The sequence below is a fragment of the Manduca sexta genome, chromosome 22, assembly GCF_014839805.1.
Source record: "Manduca sexta isolate Smith_Timp_Sample1 chromosome 22, JHU_Msex_v1.0, whole genome shotgun sequence".
NCBI classification, from domain to species: Eukaryota; Metazoa; Arthropoda; class Insecta; order Lepidoptera; family Sphingidae; genus Manduca; species Manduca sexta.
The window spans coordinates 9,714,063-9,730,241 of NC_051136.1; the positions used below are offsets into that span (position 1 = coordinate 9,714,063).

Consider the following 16,179-nt stretch of genomic DNA (forward strand, 5'->3'; position numbering starts at 1 on the left):
TTAGTGCATGTGCATTACTAAATATATAATAAGATGACTATGATCTCCATATGCCTATGAACATCCAGACCCTTCTAATACGCTGTAAAGGCTTAAGAAAATTGGAAAAAAGTTGAGTTTTGATTTCTTAGGTAATCATAAGGTCGCGTAAGGAATAACAATTTTAAATATAGTCATTGGGCCGTATTAAATACAATAGCTTTTAACTTACATAACTTTCACTGTATACTTGAAATGATCGCAGGATTGTGATACTAATGTAGACAAAATATAAACAATGTTGACTCATCAGGCTCTATCAGTGGCCGGGGAGGGCGGGCGCGCGTTGGTGTGCGTGAGCGCGGCGGCGAGCTCGCGCGCATGCGTGGCGCGCGCCGAGGCGGCATGGCGCGCTGCTCATGTCCACGCATTACCCGCGCCGCTTGGCCTCGCGCTGCCACACCACAAGCCCTTCAGCGGTCTGTGCCTCTCCTATCATCTAACACACAATACGCATTGATTTATAATATTCCATTAGATTCACAATTTGATAAAAGATAATTAAATATACATGGTCCGCTGTTATAATACTAATATTATTTTTTTACTGATGTACCCATTATTAATAAAACTAATTAAGCATGTATTTTTATACTTAAAACTCTATTGAAACAGAAATAAAGCAGAACCTGGGCATGATCATCTGCCTTGACGAGGGCACCGACGATCCATCGGAGCTACTGGAAGAGTTTCCAGTATTGCGTGACCGCGCGCACCTGGTCTGGCTGAACTGGTGGAGCCAAACAACGCTGCAGGAGATACCACCACTCATCATCGATAGGTACCCAGCAGCATCTACAAGTGATACGCACTTTATACGCACACCCTTGCACTTGTAATGAAAAGGTAGAGTTGTTCGTCTGTAAGTGATCATAGTGTAGTAGAAATTTGTACCTGATTAAAATCATTTAAATTACAACACCATCGTTTGTAACCGATCCCAACCTCAATCTTTAATCCGATATAAAGATTAAACCAATTAAAATAACTTAAGCATGTAAAAAAAAATATCTGATTAGTCCATTTTAGTGATAGATGAAAAAAACTATTGGCATCGTTTATTGAAAATGACGGTAATGGCTTAAATTTTGATTTCTAGATTGACAAAAGAAAAAGTGACAGACATGACATCAGAGCAACTTGGCGACATACCAGTCGATGGATTCGTGAAGATTTACAACAGCCTCGACGTGGAGTGGAGGCGTGCCCCGTGCCGCTACGTTAACTTTATCAAGACGTACTACTACATCTTGAGCAACAAGAAATCCACGCTCACGCAGAGACAAGCTATGCTCACGGTCTGTATTATAGACATTGGAAATTATCAAAAATCTTAAGTTTGTTCATGATGAATAATTAAATTATTTTTGGGATGTTAGTTTTAAAATTAAATATGTAGTCGGGCTTGTAGTTAGGGCTATAAATAAGGCGAAGAATTCACTTCAAACTTTGGATGAATGGTGTGTCTCTCGGAGATTTTGACTATGCCCTTGTTTCTGATAAAATTTAGCGAAATAAAAAATAAAACCATAGGCCGGCGTGGAAGCATTAAGACGCGCTCGAACTGAAGTAGCCAAGCTGCAAGAGGAAGCGGCAGAACAAGAAACAACGCTCTCTGAAAAACAGGCGCAAGCGAATCAAGCGTTAGATCAGATCAGTGCCACTGTCCGAGCTACCACCGATAAGAAAGAGGAGATGCACGCACTCAAAAAGAATATTGAAATTGAAAACGAGAAGCTACAGATCCAGTGAGTACTATATTTTATTGGTTAAACTAAATAATTATTATACATGTTTCATAAGCAACGGGTGTTTTTTTGTTACAGGAAAAAAGAAATAGAAGCGGAATTGGCGACAGTCGAACCAGTAATAGCAGCGGCGCGAGCGGCTGTTGGTGACATTCGTCCAGAGGCGCTTAGTGAAGTAAGTATTTATATTCCTTATAATGCGGTCTGCATGTTTGTATCGTGGACATGTAACAATAATTCTAAACTTTTTTTGCCAGGTGCGATCCCTCAGAGCGCCGCCGGACGTCGTTCGCGACATCCTCGAGGGCGTTCTCCGACTGATGGGTATCGCCGATACTTCGTGGCATTCCATGAAAAACTTTTTGTCAAAACGAGGAGTTAAAGAAGATATACGGTATCTAACTTTAAAAATCTCTGTGGATCATAATATACAAACTATAAGTGTACTATACATTTCGGATACGTATAAGGTGAAACCAAAATGTATCATTTTGGTTACTTACGATGACCGAAGGACATTCACGACGTTTAATTTGTCATTGTCATTTTCTGAACAATAAAATATATTCAGGGAACTCCTAGGCTCCAGCAACAAAATTCGCCAAAGCGTAAGGCCTGAATGAGCATAGCTATATTTTTAAAAATGGAAACGTGTTTAGGTGCTTGGACGCGTCTCAGATCAGCGCGAGCGCGGCGCAGGAGGTGGAGCGGCTGCTGGCGCGGCGCGGCGCGTCGTTCGAGGAGGCGGCGGCGCGGCGGGCGAGTGCGGCGTGCGCGCCGCTGGCCGCGTGGGTGCGCGCCAACCTGCGCCACGCGCGCGCGCTCGCCACCGTGCGCCCGCTGCAGCAACACCTCGCGCAACTGCGCAGGTATGGTACCTCACCGCGGCCTGCCTCGCAGGAGGCAGGCAGGAGAATCATATAATACTTCCAGTCGGAAAATACCCTAGGCTACTCATACCCCCTTTCAGAACACCAATGAGAGCCGTAATGTAACGATACTTAATCGTTACATTACGGCTGATAAACAATACCTACAGTTTACCGGATCTTCAGGAAATAAGGTAAGAGGTGTTTTATTAATAATGATAAAATTGAGTACAGAAATCTGGAAGAGGCAGAAAACCAGATGTCAGCCCTGTCGACGGGGCTGGAGAGTGTGTCGGAACGCGTGGCGGCGCTGAAGGAGCAGCTGGGGCGGCACACGCGCGACGCCGCCGCGCTGGAGCTGCGCCTCGGTGACGTCACGCGCACCATCGCCGCCGCCACGCACATGCTGCGCCAGCTCGCGCACGAGTACCGCCGCTGGGAACTCGACGTGAGTAATGTTACTAAACAATAACACGAACTTGCAATCACTTACTCGAACCATTGATGTAAAATAAAAACATACAGGATTCCAACTAAATAAATATCTAATGGCACTACTAATATTCTAGGATAACTCGACGCAGGGGTCACGTGACACTTATAGTCAGAAATACATTCACGCACCCACCATATTCACCTACAAAATAATCAAAAAACCAAAACGGTAAAATTCAGGATTTTTAGGATAAGCATTCGTTATTCATGAATGATTTTTAGCCCAATGTTAGCAGAAGTTAAGACGAGTGTGTAGTTTCATTTATTAACGAAATGTCAAAATGACCCTGTGCAAAGCTAAGTTTAGCACCAAGTTCAAGTTCTTATATTGTGCAACAACTTCTACATGATGAAAGATGCGTTTACATTAGCGGTAATACAAACTCCGTGCTCATCTAAACCTCAATTAATAGTATATCCTAGCCAACCTCATTTTTGACGGCTAATTCATTAGCATTTGTAATAATATTTCATTTACAGTTGGAGAATATATCGAAGGAAATATCTGAATTGAACACAAGATCACTATTAGCTGCCGCCTATATTGTTTATTTACCAGACGTAACAGAACCAGAAGCAAGGTAATCATACTAATATTATAATTATAAGAAAACGAGCTTTTGCCTGCGGCTCCGCCCGCCTGAGAAAGTTATCCAGCATATAGTTTTCCGTTATAAAAGTCATGCTATATATTTTCCCGGGATAGAAACTTTAACCGTTTCACTGAGCGCACGCAACGGAATGTCTCAAGACGAATAAATTTTCCCCGTTTTTGCAACATTTTTCATTACTGCTCCGCTCCTATTAGTCACAGTGTGATGATAGCCTGTAGCCTTCCTCGATAAATAGGCTAGCCCATACTAAAAGAATTTTCAGTTCAAACCAGCAGTTCCTGAGATTAGCATATTGAAACAAACAAAAAAAAATCCTCAGCTTTATATAATAGTATAGAAGTATAGATTATAATAAATGCAAAAGTGAATTTTTGGAATGTGTTGTTTGTTAGAATTAAACGCAGTAAAAACTGAACGAGTTTGGGACACAGATATATCCCAGTAATTTGCTCCCATGGCAAATAATGGATTTTTGTAATCTGTTTTTTTTTAAATGCGATGACGCTAGCGCCTTACCTTTATGGGACTTGTGTAACGGTCCAGACAATAGGCAACGTCTAGTCTAACATAAAAATTAATACCTATCATGTAAAAAAAATATTTCATTTCCTTTATTGTTTTATTCACTTTCATTTTTTCTTCTCATTACAGAGATTACTTAAAGATGTGGAGTGATCTTATAGGATATGAAGATGATGGGTTTTCTGTAATAAATTTCTTATCAACAACGGAAAAACAATTAAAATGGGACGCGGACGGACTTTCTTCTGATACTTCTGCAATAAAAAATGCCATATTTATAGATCAGGTGACATTTCAGTATCAACTTATTAATTTCGGTATGTTGTTGGTGAATACTTTAATTTAAATCAATGATTAGTGGCTTGTTGGTAAAATATTGCATTTTGTATAACTATTATATACAATTATGTTGATAACAGCATACCAAAATAATATGAATCCCTTAAAGATTTGTAAATGAATGTGTGGACACTGAACCACAGTTTAAAATATAAATGAATGAAATTCTTACCAACTTACGTGATTGATTTGGTTACGAGCCAAAAACAGTTTAAATTCTTTTCAGAGACTCAGTAAGCTTCACTGCTCGTCATCATAAAAAATAGTTGCCATTATCAATCTTCGTTTTATAGGTATTTCAGTACATGATACTGTTGTAAAAGTTTGTTTTATTTTATAGTTCCTGGAGTCGCACAAGTGTGGTTTCACACCGCTCATCGTGGACCCAGACGGTGATGGCATCGCGTGGCTCAAGAACACGCTCTCTCACTTGCCCTGTGACGTCGTATCGCAGAGTAGCAGCACGTTGTTGACGGCGGTGCAGTATGCTGTCAGGCAAGTCATTATTTTTTTATTATCTACCAACATTTTACCTTTCTATTCGGCGATATACGGATTGGTGTCACGTGCACCTTTTTGCTTCATGTTGTCTGTTTTTGAGCAAATTAACTGGATTTAACTGGTTGTACAGCCCTTACTGTCTTGCATTACTAATTTAGATTTTTTTTCTAGAATGTTTTTTTCTTCTTCAGGCTTAACCGCATCCTGATAGTAACTGACGTGGACCGCGTGCACGAGTCATGGTCGGCGCTGCTGTTCGGGCTGCCACTGTCAGGCGCGGCGGGCGGCGCGCATGCGCGGCTCGTCCTGCACTGCCGCGACGAAACGCTGCCCGCGCGCCTGCCCGCGCACTACACCGCGCGTATCTCAACGCTCTACTTCACCGCCAGGCTCGATGGACTCACTGGTAGGGTTTACGATAATTACTATCAATTCAACGTATTTTAAATAGCGAGATGGTTATAAATTTATTATATATTATTTTAGATCAACTGATCTACTATGCACTCCAACATCACAATCCGGAAGTGAACGAGAAAGCCAAAGAGATCAAGGCGAACAAAGCCGTGTTACAAAAGCAACAACATGAGCTACAGGTAACAATTTAAAGCATCAATAAGTACCGTAATAATTTTGCTGGTTTTGTTATGGGTACATGAGTGCTCGTGTTAACAAAATTTATATCACAACAGGAAAGTCTTCTACAAAATCTGTCTGGCAAAACGGACATCCTGCACGACCCGCAGCTGGCGGAGTCGTTGGAGGCGGCGCGCGAGACGAGCAACACGATCAGTGCGGCGCTGGAGGCGGCGCGCGACGTGCACTTGGCGCAGCGCGGCGCGCTCGCGGCCTACAGCGCCAGCGCGCGCGGCCGCCGCCTCGCCTTGCGCTCGCCGTGCGCGCGCTTGCGCAGCTGGCCGCGCGCCGCACTGCCCACTGACGCTCTGCTGCACATTTATGCTGAGGCTACGAAAGCCTCTGGAGTGAGTACCCATTCATTTTTTACCAATATTTCATATTGCAAGCACTATAATATTATCTATTATTTTTCTAGAAACAAAGTGATGTGGATACAGAAGTAGTTGTGAAATTGGTTACACGAAAAGTTATAGAAAGAGTGGTCTTGGGTCTTTATAAAAAAGACAAATACATCATAATTTTGCATCTTCTAAAAGAAGTCTATGGTGACCTCATAACGAATAAGGTAATGTTGTTTTTCATGCAGGTGTATAGGTTTGTCCACTCAAAAATGGGTTACTAGATTAAATAGCACTTATTTCAGCTGTGGCAATTATTTATCGGCAATAATGAAGTCGCTGATGATATTCACAAAATCAATGAAGTGAAAAAGTCTTATTCATGGATACCGGACGATTGTATAAAGAATGTTGTAAAACTAAAGGTAAGTTTAATGTTTAGGTATAGTTTTTATTAATCAACGAACTTCTAACTAATTAATAAAGACCTCTCCCAACTGGTCATGATGTGCATGTTTGAATATATTTAATGGTTAAGCTACTACGCCAAAATGGTTAAGAATGGGTTGGTGAGACCCCGAAAGACCAATAGTTAGCCGGCGAGACGGACTACATACAGGTAAGATTAGTGTCGAAGTTCCGGATAAAATGATTGAATAATTATTCAAAATTTTCTACTTGCCTACTATACAACTTTATTTTAGGTATCCAGTGAAGATCTATTCGACAAGCTTTCGTTAAATAATGAAAAAATGTGGAAAGAATTCATGCAATCAGGGGATTTGAACATAAATTTGGAAAATTGGGAGTTTATCATCGTTTGAGACAGTCATAACGGTAGCATTGATTCGTCCGGACAGCCTATACGGAGCTGTAGTCGCATTCGTCAATCAAGTGTTAGGTAATTAGTATGTTTAATATGGCAAGTCGAATAATATATAAGCACTAAACATATTATGTGAAAGTAAAAATGACTTTGCCGCAATATTAAAGCTAATGGGAACAAAAACCAGCGCTGGCCGGATTTTATGTTTTAAACAGCAGAAACTAAACCACTTCCTTTTACCGTAATATTTTTGTTAGATAACACAATACAAACGTCGTAATTTAGGCAAAGTAACTTTGACAGTTACTGTCAATGAAAACACTGGCCGTAGTGTGTCAGGTGACAATTTACGTAGTATAATTTTACGTCACAATGGTACCTATATCGAAATTAAAACGCTTTTACTTTTACACTCGTAACACTTGAAATATTTTATAGTGCAAATAGCAGCTTTACACCGACCTATCGTTTTACTATGTAGTATCTCATTTGATTATCAGGTGGGGGTAGAAGAGGGTAGAGCTGCGTGGGAGTCGGCGCTGGAGACGAGCCGTGGTGGCGGATGGCTCGTGCTGCTCGTGGGCGCGTCTCCCTTCACCCCCGATCTGCAGTCATTTCTTACTTCTGTCACTGAAGCGCCGGTATTTCATAATGCTATATATGATTATTTTATAATGATTTACTGAGACATGAGTTACCACAGAAAAAGGACACCAAATTGGATTTATTTTCAAATTTATTTTCAGAGCGAACAGTTTAACGAAGATTTTCGCCTGTGGATCGTGTGCGAGGACAGAGAAGTTCCTCCACTTATATCAAGTGCATGCGTTAATGTTATACTTGAGGTTAGTACGAGTAATTACTACTTTAGGTGCATACACCAGTTGCTCTCCTGCCTATCCGTTTAGGGATATACGTCCAACACTCAACTTGATCAATAATAATGCTTATTATACTATAGTGTTGGTTACAATTATCAGATTTGTTTATGTTTCAGCCACCAGAAGGCGTGAAAAACAATGTGATGAACACGTTGTCCGCGTGGAATGGCTACGAGGACGATCCGGAGAAGGTGCGCGCGCACGCCACTCTTGCGCTCTTCCACGCCATCGTGCAGGAGCGCCGCGCTTACATACCACAAGGTAACCTCAATTTAATATGCAGCTAGAACAAGAAATGCCTAACGTTAACATACATGCCTAAATACGTAAACATTTTACGCGTGGTGAGTATTTATGCATGTGCTATGGTACTCGGAGGCATTGTCATGGCACTAACTACAATTTATTTTAAGACTACTAAAGTCAATGACGTTTAACACGGGCACGACTGTATAAAATCGATATTGACCCACGGCAGTGATCCTACCATAATTTAACAACTCGTGTGTTGCCGGCCCTGAAGGTTGGTCGCGTTGGTACGCGTGGGAGTGGGGCGAGGCGGCGGCGAGTGCGCGCGCGTTGCGCGAGGGAGGCGCGCGGGCGGGGGCCGCGCTGTGCACCTCGCTGTACGCGGCGCGCGTGTCCGAGCCCGCCGACTACGCGTTGCTGCACGCACTGCATGCGCGTGCGCACGACGCCACACCTGCTGAGCCGCACCAACACACGCGCGCGTTGAAGGTACTGTACGATAAATGATAATATTACTGTATTATATAATAATTAAAATATAATATTTTTATCAATAATCGACCTGTATCTTTTTGTATTATGGATCGACCTCCCAATCGCGATTAATTAAATTATATATTTTAATATATACATAGTTGTGGAGATATTTTTCTTACTGCTATTTTTTTGCAGTCGTATATAGCAGCATTCGACAACACGCCGAACATGGACTCACCTCAAATGCTAGGGTTGCCCGCTAACTGTCGTATAGCTTGGGAGAGAAACGCAGCCAATCATATTATCAGCGGATTAAAAGGTTATTTAAAAATATTCTCTTTATCTTACATAATCAGCTTTGGCTGAAAAAGATATTCTAGGGAGAACGGAGATTAGACCGCACCTAATCCCATCACACTAGTCACCAGTTGGCCTTCTGTAGTCGGCAGGGTGCACCGTATAATAAAATTTCAGTAATAATTTGTCTACTATAAAGTAATTGTTTTAAAGTATAACGTTGCTTCCACGCCTATTTGCGTACAGAAACACAAGTAAGTTTATATTTACGTTATATCGGATTTTCAGAATTGAATTCAACAATAAGCGTGAATCGCAATGGCGATAATGTAGCGCAGTTGAAATCTTTACTGGCGTTGTGGAGGAAATTAATGACCGGCAGCCCACTCATCAAAGGAGACTATTCCCTCGAAAAGTTTTTATTGTATTAACTAATATGTTATTTTTCTCTTAAAAATGTTAGATCTTAAATTGATTATTACGTAAATTAATAAAAAAATCTAATTTTTTATTTTAATGTTTTTTTTTTATTTTATCCACGGTATTAGAAATAAATTATACTGAGTTAAAAAAAAAGTGTATGGTGCACAGGAGAGAGAGCGCGGGTGGTGCGGGTGGTGGCGCAGCGCGTGCGGCGCCGAGGTGGCGCAGGCGGCGCGCGCGGCGCGGCTCCTGCACGGCGCCTGCGCCGCGCTCGCGCCGCCTCCCCGCGCGCCGCAGCACTCACATGCACAAGGTATGCACTACATACACGTGTCGCACGGGCAACCGATCACGAATCAAACATTACCTGGCTTCGGCAATCGGGTGAAGGACCCTCGCAAAGATCTGCCGCTCGAAGCTTCTCGTTAGTCAAGCCCGTTGCTGCCCACTATACTACTATTCATATCACTTTGCCTACTGACTGGAGCGGATTTCATAAGGAAAGTATACATTCATACTACCCATTTAGCAATTCTTAATAGTGAGCCGGTAGTGGCTAAGATAACCTACGCCCCCACTACCAGACTGATATTAATTACTTACATTATCCGAACTCTGTTCGTCACCCCACTAATCCGAAAGTTCCTAATTAACTGCTACCATTTTAATAACAAATTCCTCTACAAACTAAATAATCCAGGTGCCTGAGGAATGGCAGTTATTGTGGCCGGGCCCTGAAACTCCTGAGACCTACATCAAAGAGTTTTGTTACCGCGCGCACGCCGCCGTCGCCCGACTGGAAGCTTGTAATGATGATCCCGACTTCATGCCTGCCGGTACAGTATCCGAATATAAAATTATTTTACATCTCTCTCTGTCAAATAGTTTTGAATCAAATCCTAGTTTGACTGAACAATTTTGAAGTAGAGTACTGAGGTACTCAACGGTAAGTTCTAATCATCTATTTTTTTAATTTGGCAACATGACAACCCCAGACAAGTTAATGTAACAGCTTCCGAATTTACTGGGCGACTTGCCACGACTGATTACACACTAAATATTAGTAATTAGAGATAAGTTGTACAATTTTTTGTCTGAATCTGGGTTAAAGTTTGTGTCGTGTTCTAACGTGCAGAGCTAGAGCTGCGGTCGTGGTTGAGCGCGCGGCGCGTGTGCGGAGCGCGCGCGCGCAGGCGGCAGCGGCTGGCGCGCGCGCCGCACCTCCTCGGCCTGCGCGCCCTGCCCGCAGAGACACCGAGGTAGCGACGACATCACACGTCTGCACTCATTTAACTGTATCGTACTAGCACTCCCGTGCGTTTTCAACGCACAATTTTCGATTTCAATGTACGAGTTTCCGACTCCGTTACGTTTATGGTGTGATTTTAGACCACTAAAAATATATCATACAATATCGCGATACCCAATACATAACACGCTATCTGTATTGCTTTCAAGAGTTGTTAAACTGCTATACGCGCATCTGATAGTTTCATTTCAAATTATGTTATTAATCAAGACAGCTAGCCACCGCGTAGGTTCTGTACAAATCATTTAGTTTGAAAAGGGTGAATAGTGAAGAGGAATGCAGATAATCGGATACAATTATTATACAATTAGCTTTTGCCCGCGGCTCCGCCCGCGTTATAAAGTTTTTCAGGCTAAAGTTTTCCGTTATAAAAGTAGTAGTTTCCCGGGAGCCTATGTTCTTCCCAGGGTCTCAAATTGTCTCAATTTTCATCTTAATACGTTGGGTAGTTTTTGAGTTTAACACGTTCAGACAGACAGATGCAGCGGGGGACTTTGTTTTATAATATATTTTTTAGAACTTTTAAAGTGGAACAATCCCGTCATACATCATTGTTGCATAAATTTAACCGTTTACGCAGCGCAGGCAACGGAAGCTCTCAAAACTTATAATTTTTCCCGTTTTTGCAACATGTTTCATTACTGCTCCGCTCCTATTGGGTATAGCGTGATGATATATAGCTTATAGAACTCCACGAACAAAGGGCTATCCAACGCAAAAAGAATTTTTCGGTTTGGACCGGTAGTTCCTGAGATTAGCGCGTTCAAACAAACAAACAAACAAACAAACTCTTCAGCTTTATATAATAGTATAGATTTCAATATGGTGTGTGTGGTACAGGAACAGCTGAGGGCAGCGATGGGCCCGTGTTGACTGGGCTAGTGCTGGGGGGCGCGGAGTGGGGCGCGGAGGGGGTGCGCGCCGCGGCCGCCCGCACGCCGCGACACACCGCCGCTCCGCCCTTCGTCTTACGCTGCGTACCGGCGGTGAGTACAAAAACCATACATATCCTCTTACGGTCCACACTATTGCAAGTTTCAATAAAACTTTCAAATAATTTTTGAAAAATACTTATTATATTATTTTACGTTCGTGGCTTTACCTGCGACCTGCGGTAAATTTTATTGCCACAAAAAAAGTATCATAACGCATATTCTTTTAATAAAACTAACTTAAGCTTATGGGCTGTTTTTCTTAAATCCAAATGTATTCAGCAGTTATAAGTAATCGGGGCACCCTTGCTCCCACCGCCTACGGCGACGATGAGATATGATCCCATGGTGTAGGTTTAGTGTGGTTTTAAAGTTTTGTATATTTGTTTGTCAGGAGGACAATGACGTGGCGGGCGAAGGCGCGGTGGAGGTGCCGGTGTACAGCGAGGAGGGTCGCGCGGAGGTGGTGGTGTGGGCGCGAGTGCCGCTGGAGCGCGGGTTCGCGCGCCGCGCCGCCGCGCTGCACGCGCTGGCGCTGTACTAGCGCCGCGCACCACAGTACCCATCACATACTTATTATAAGAGTACCTTGTTCTGGGCATCGTCAAAAAATATTATTACAAAAAAGTTACTGTTCTAAGTCTTCGGGGAAAAAAGTCTAGTCAAAAGTGATATTAATATCCATGGATAATTTCAATATTACGTGTTTTTATTGTCCTGAGTTTGTAGCTATTCTAAAAATATTAGACAATTTTATATTGTTTATTAGCTATGTTACCACAGATACACATAATCTAAAATACTAAAAACTGCACACATCTTAATTTAGGTACTGTCAGTTTCAATAGCTAATGTAATCGACTTTATATTGTATAAAAAAAAATTGCCCAAAATTTTTAACGATTCCGACTTTGAGATTGAATATTAATGTATATTTAAGTTACACAGTAGCATACTTTTTGTCAATATTTTTAGAAGCATTTGGCTACATTACACAACACATACACACAACGATTTACAATAAAAAATGTATTCGGCGTCTCAACTGAGGATTATTATTTTAACCTTAATATACTATGATAGAAAAGAAAAACGATTACTTTAGTGGTTTTAAGCTTTTATTGAATAAATTGTTTCCCTGTAATAATAAATAAATGTTGTTTATGTAGGTATTATACACGTGTTCCATATACTTTCAAATCAATGCACTCTACCGAAATGTAATCGCCAAATTAGGTACGACTAACAAGCTAAGTTTAGTTGAAATATTATTTTACTTTATCTGCAATACAATATATGCACTGCAACAGAGGCGTAGTTGTATTACGGTATAACTGCCGTGCCGAGGTCTTGGTCTCGGTTGGGGGCTCCGCCAAGATTAGGTTTAGGGAGGTGCATATGTAAAAACGCGCTATACTACATAATGTCATTAATCCTCCAAGATTAGGTTTAGGGAGGTGCATGTGTAACAACGCGCTATACTACATAATGTCATTAATCCGCCAAGATTAGGTTTAGGGAGGTGCATGTGTAACAACGCGCTATACTACATAATGTCATTAATCCGCCAAGATTAGGTTTAGGGAGGTGCATGTGTAACAACGCGCTATACTACATAATGTCATTAATCCGCCAAGATTAGGTTTAGGGAGGTGCATGTGTAACAACGCGCTATACTACATAATGTCATTAATCCTCCAAGATTAGGTTTAGGGAGGTGCATGTGTAACAACGCGCTATACTACATAATGTCATTAATCCGCCAAGATTAGGTTTAGGGAGGTGCATGTGTAACAACGCGCTATACTACATAATGTCATTAATCCGCCAAGATTAGGTTTAGGGAGGTGCATGTGTAACAACGCGCTATACTACATAATGTTATTAATCCGCCAAGATTAGGTTTAGGGAGGTGCATGTGTAACAACGCGCTATACTACATAATGTCATTAAGATTTTTTTAAAATTCAAATCGCATGGGATTTATAAAATGCTGTACTTATCATAAAAAAACCTCTGTGGTCCATAGTGCCCATTGTTGCAGATTTATTGTGACTAATATTTTTGTGATTTATTTATTTATTTATTTGGACAACCAACAAAACATACACCATACATAACTATTTGTAACATTACAGTAAATAATTGTTGCAGTGCAGTTTTAATTACAGGCTGTCACAGCATGAACATCTTATTACATACCAGTAAACAATTGGCTGCACCATAAGTGCAATATATTTATTCTGAGCAGAGGTGCAAATGCACCTATTTGAAACCCCTTCTGGCGCACATATATGTGTACAATAAAGTGTTCATCAAAGAAGAAAAATAATGTTGCCAAGAAAACAAAAGTACCTTATAAGAATGAAATATTCAGTTAAATGTGAATAATTTTAATTTAAATAAATAAAACGTCAAATTTTCATTACAATTGATGCAGTGGCCTTATGCATAATGACCTGTATAAAAAAAGGTTGAGTACTATATTAGTGATTATTCCTATTATACATAAGAATTTGAAGAACATGTTTCAATTTATCATAAAACAGTATCAATCAAACAATAGCATTTTTTATCAACAATATTCACGAACCATTTCATAAGATATTTAAAAAAATAATAAAAAACGTACCCGTTGTGTTGTGTTATGATTCAAGAGTAGTGTGGACATGCAATACAAAGCATCGTCTTATTAGAGCCTAGAGCGGGTTTAGTAATCAAGAGACGACAGTAGTGGTTTAGTAAGCACCGAGAGGTGCAGTAAAGTGAGTTTATTGAGGCCTTGAAAAAAAAAGACATTATCTTACATGCGTTTTTTATTTATTCCAATAAAAGCATAACATGTTACACCATTGTCTGGGTACAATAAAGTACATTTTATTTTAAAAAATTAAAGATGTACTTAAAAAAAATATGTGCGTGGAATAAAATATGTAGATCTACAAGGGTTTTAATGAACGTGGGTGACAATTGTTGAAGGGCACTAGTAAACACTGAATGCAACAAGAATTAAACTTTAACCAGATTAATAAGAAAAAAATATATATGATTTATATCCTTAAGAAATATATAGTTACAGATAAAAAAAACGTTGTTTAACATACGTAACAATACAAAAAAAGGGTTAATACACAAAAATTAAAAAGGCATAACCATAGAGTTAAGCCTTTTTAATTTTTAAACTACTTAATTGATTCCATACATGAATCTACAGACCCCCGACTTAGCGACTCAGGGCCCTAAAGGAAAGTTGGGAGGGGATATCTGGGAAAGGAAGTGTAGAGAAAGGAGAGGAGGCCAAGAAATGTTCGTGGGCCCTAAATGTGAATTTGGCAACCATGAGATATATACTGAACTGTGTGCCTAGGGCCACTGTATGTCCCCTCGTACATGGACACGAATTCAGTGTGAAGACTGAGCGCACAAAAACTGCTTGGTGAGGGTGAGAGGCGTGGGTTAGGTAATTCGAAGAGCCACATTCATTAAAATCTTGTCGAGCTATATTTATTTACGGAGTACCGGCTTTGACGAGGGCGGCTCGGCCAGACGCTATTATAATTTGGATTTAAAAACACAGGTCCCCAGAAATTGCTAACAATTTTTTAGGCCATGGCGCCCAAACAAAAGGGCGAGGCTGTATTTACATAAAAATATGATTAAAAGCAATATAAAGAACAACAGATTTTGTTCCAAAACATTATATTATGTAAGTTCCAAAATTTTTATTATAAACATAACTTGACTTTTATGAATAGTAAACACGTAAGATACGCACAATTCATGAACCAGTTTAAACAACATAAATTAAAGTTTGCAAATATTTTAAATCAACTGAGCCTTGTATAAATGAATTATGCAAAAATATTTTTAACATAATATTTTGAATACGTAAGTGCATTATGGTTTCTTTTCAAGTCATTATTAACAATAGCCATAAAGGATTGACTGCGTTTTCTCTGTCCTACTGCAGTGACTAAATGTAGGAAGGTGTGTGAGAGACCGATCATGTGACTCGTAGTTGTTGTTTAGAAATTCTCATGGTCATTGTTGTTATGTTTCAGTCTATTCTTTATATCTTTGATAATACTAACTTGCACCTTTAACCTTATGAATAAAAAACATTTATAGAAATTATTCACCGACATAAATGCACATGAAATAATACATCAGAGTTAACATTCCCAGTAATGACACGGCATAAACGGGTAAATAAGGCACTGCTATCACAAATCAGTAACAGCTCTTTGAAAACTGAACGGGAGGCACTCGCGACTAATGACTTAAATATGAGATCACATTAAACTACATATTACCATAATGCCTAAACAATTCCCTTAAGGTGGTAGCTCAAGGTCCATTTTCATACATTTTGTTTCGGCTTTAATCTGGGTAACTAAACAAGTATTGGCAAGTAAAGAATTTAAATTCACGTCTAGTTAGTGATTAGTTCTCGCAGTTGAAGAAAAACGTAAAAATAATTAATAATCATGGATATTTCGGCCTTTAAAATTTAATATGACGAAATTTTAAAGGCAGAAATATCCATGATTATTAATTATTTTACTTTTCAAGTGCGAGAACTAATCACTAACTAGACGTGAATTTAAATTCTTTACTTGCCAATACTTGTTTAGTTACCCAGATTAAAGCCGAAACAAAATGTATGAAAATGGACCTTGAG

At 40.2% G+C, this 16,179-nt stretch overlaps 3 protein-coding genes across 5 annotated transcripts in view; 2 read left to right on the plus strand and 1 right to left on the minus strand.

Moving 5' to 3' along the window:
* Positions 1–1,691, plus strand: part of LOC115445824 (cytoplasmic dynein 2 heavy chain 1) — a 42,943-nt gene extending 41,252 nt beyond the window's left edge. Inside the window, 4 exon segments of the mRNA XM_037441566.1 lie at positions 293–458; positions 655–885; positions 1,139–1,337; positions 1,573–1,691. Of these exon segments, the coding sequence (XP_037297463.1) occupies positions 293–458; positions 655–878 (390 nt within the window). The 3' untranslated portion in view covers positions 879–885; positions 1,139–1,337; positions 1,573–1,691.
* A 902-nt stretch (positions 1,692–2,593) lies between these two features.
* LOC115445836 (cytoplasmic dynein 2 heavy chain 1) lies at positions 2,594–14,538 on the plus strand. The gene is given in 23 exon segments (XM_037441510.1): positions 2,594–2,656; positions 2,891–3,104; positions 3,632–3,732; positions 4,417–4,573; positions 4,967–5,121; positions 5,319–5,533; positions 5,614–5,723; positions 5,820–6,110; positions 6,182–6,331; positions 6,410–6,529; positions 6,809–6,913; positions 6,915–7,005; positions 7,369–7,571; positions 7,677–7,775; positions 7,928–8,072; positions 8,335–8,549; positions 8,733–8,856; positions 9,123–9,250; positions 9,426–9,681; positions 9,950–10,093; positions 10,393–10,516; positions 11,407–11,552; positions 11,893–14,538. Coding segments are annotated over 21 exon segments (3,132 nt in total). The 5' UTR covers positions 2,594–2,656; positions 2,891–2,915; the 3' UTR covers positions 11,417–11,552; positions 11,893–14,538.
* LOC115445822 overlaps positions 14,297–16,179 on the minus strand; it is a 32,091-nt gene continuing 30,208 nt past the window's right edge. For all 3 annotated transcript variants that reach the window (XM_037441569.1, XM_037441567.1, XM_037441568.1), the window contains exon 9: positions 14,297–15,831. The gene's annotated coding sequence lies outside the window, so the exon portion shown is untranslated. The remainder of the gene's footprint in view (positions 15,832–16,179) is intronic.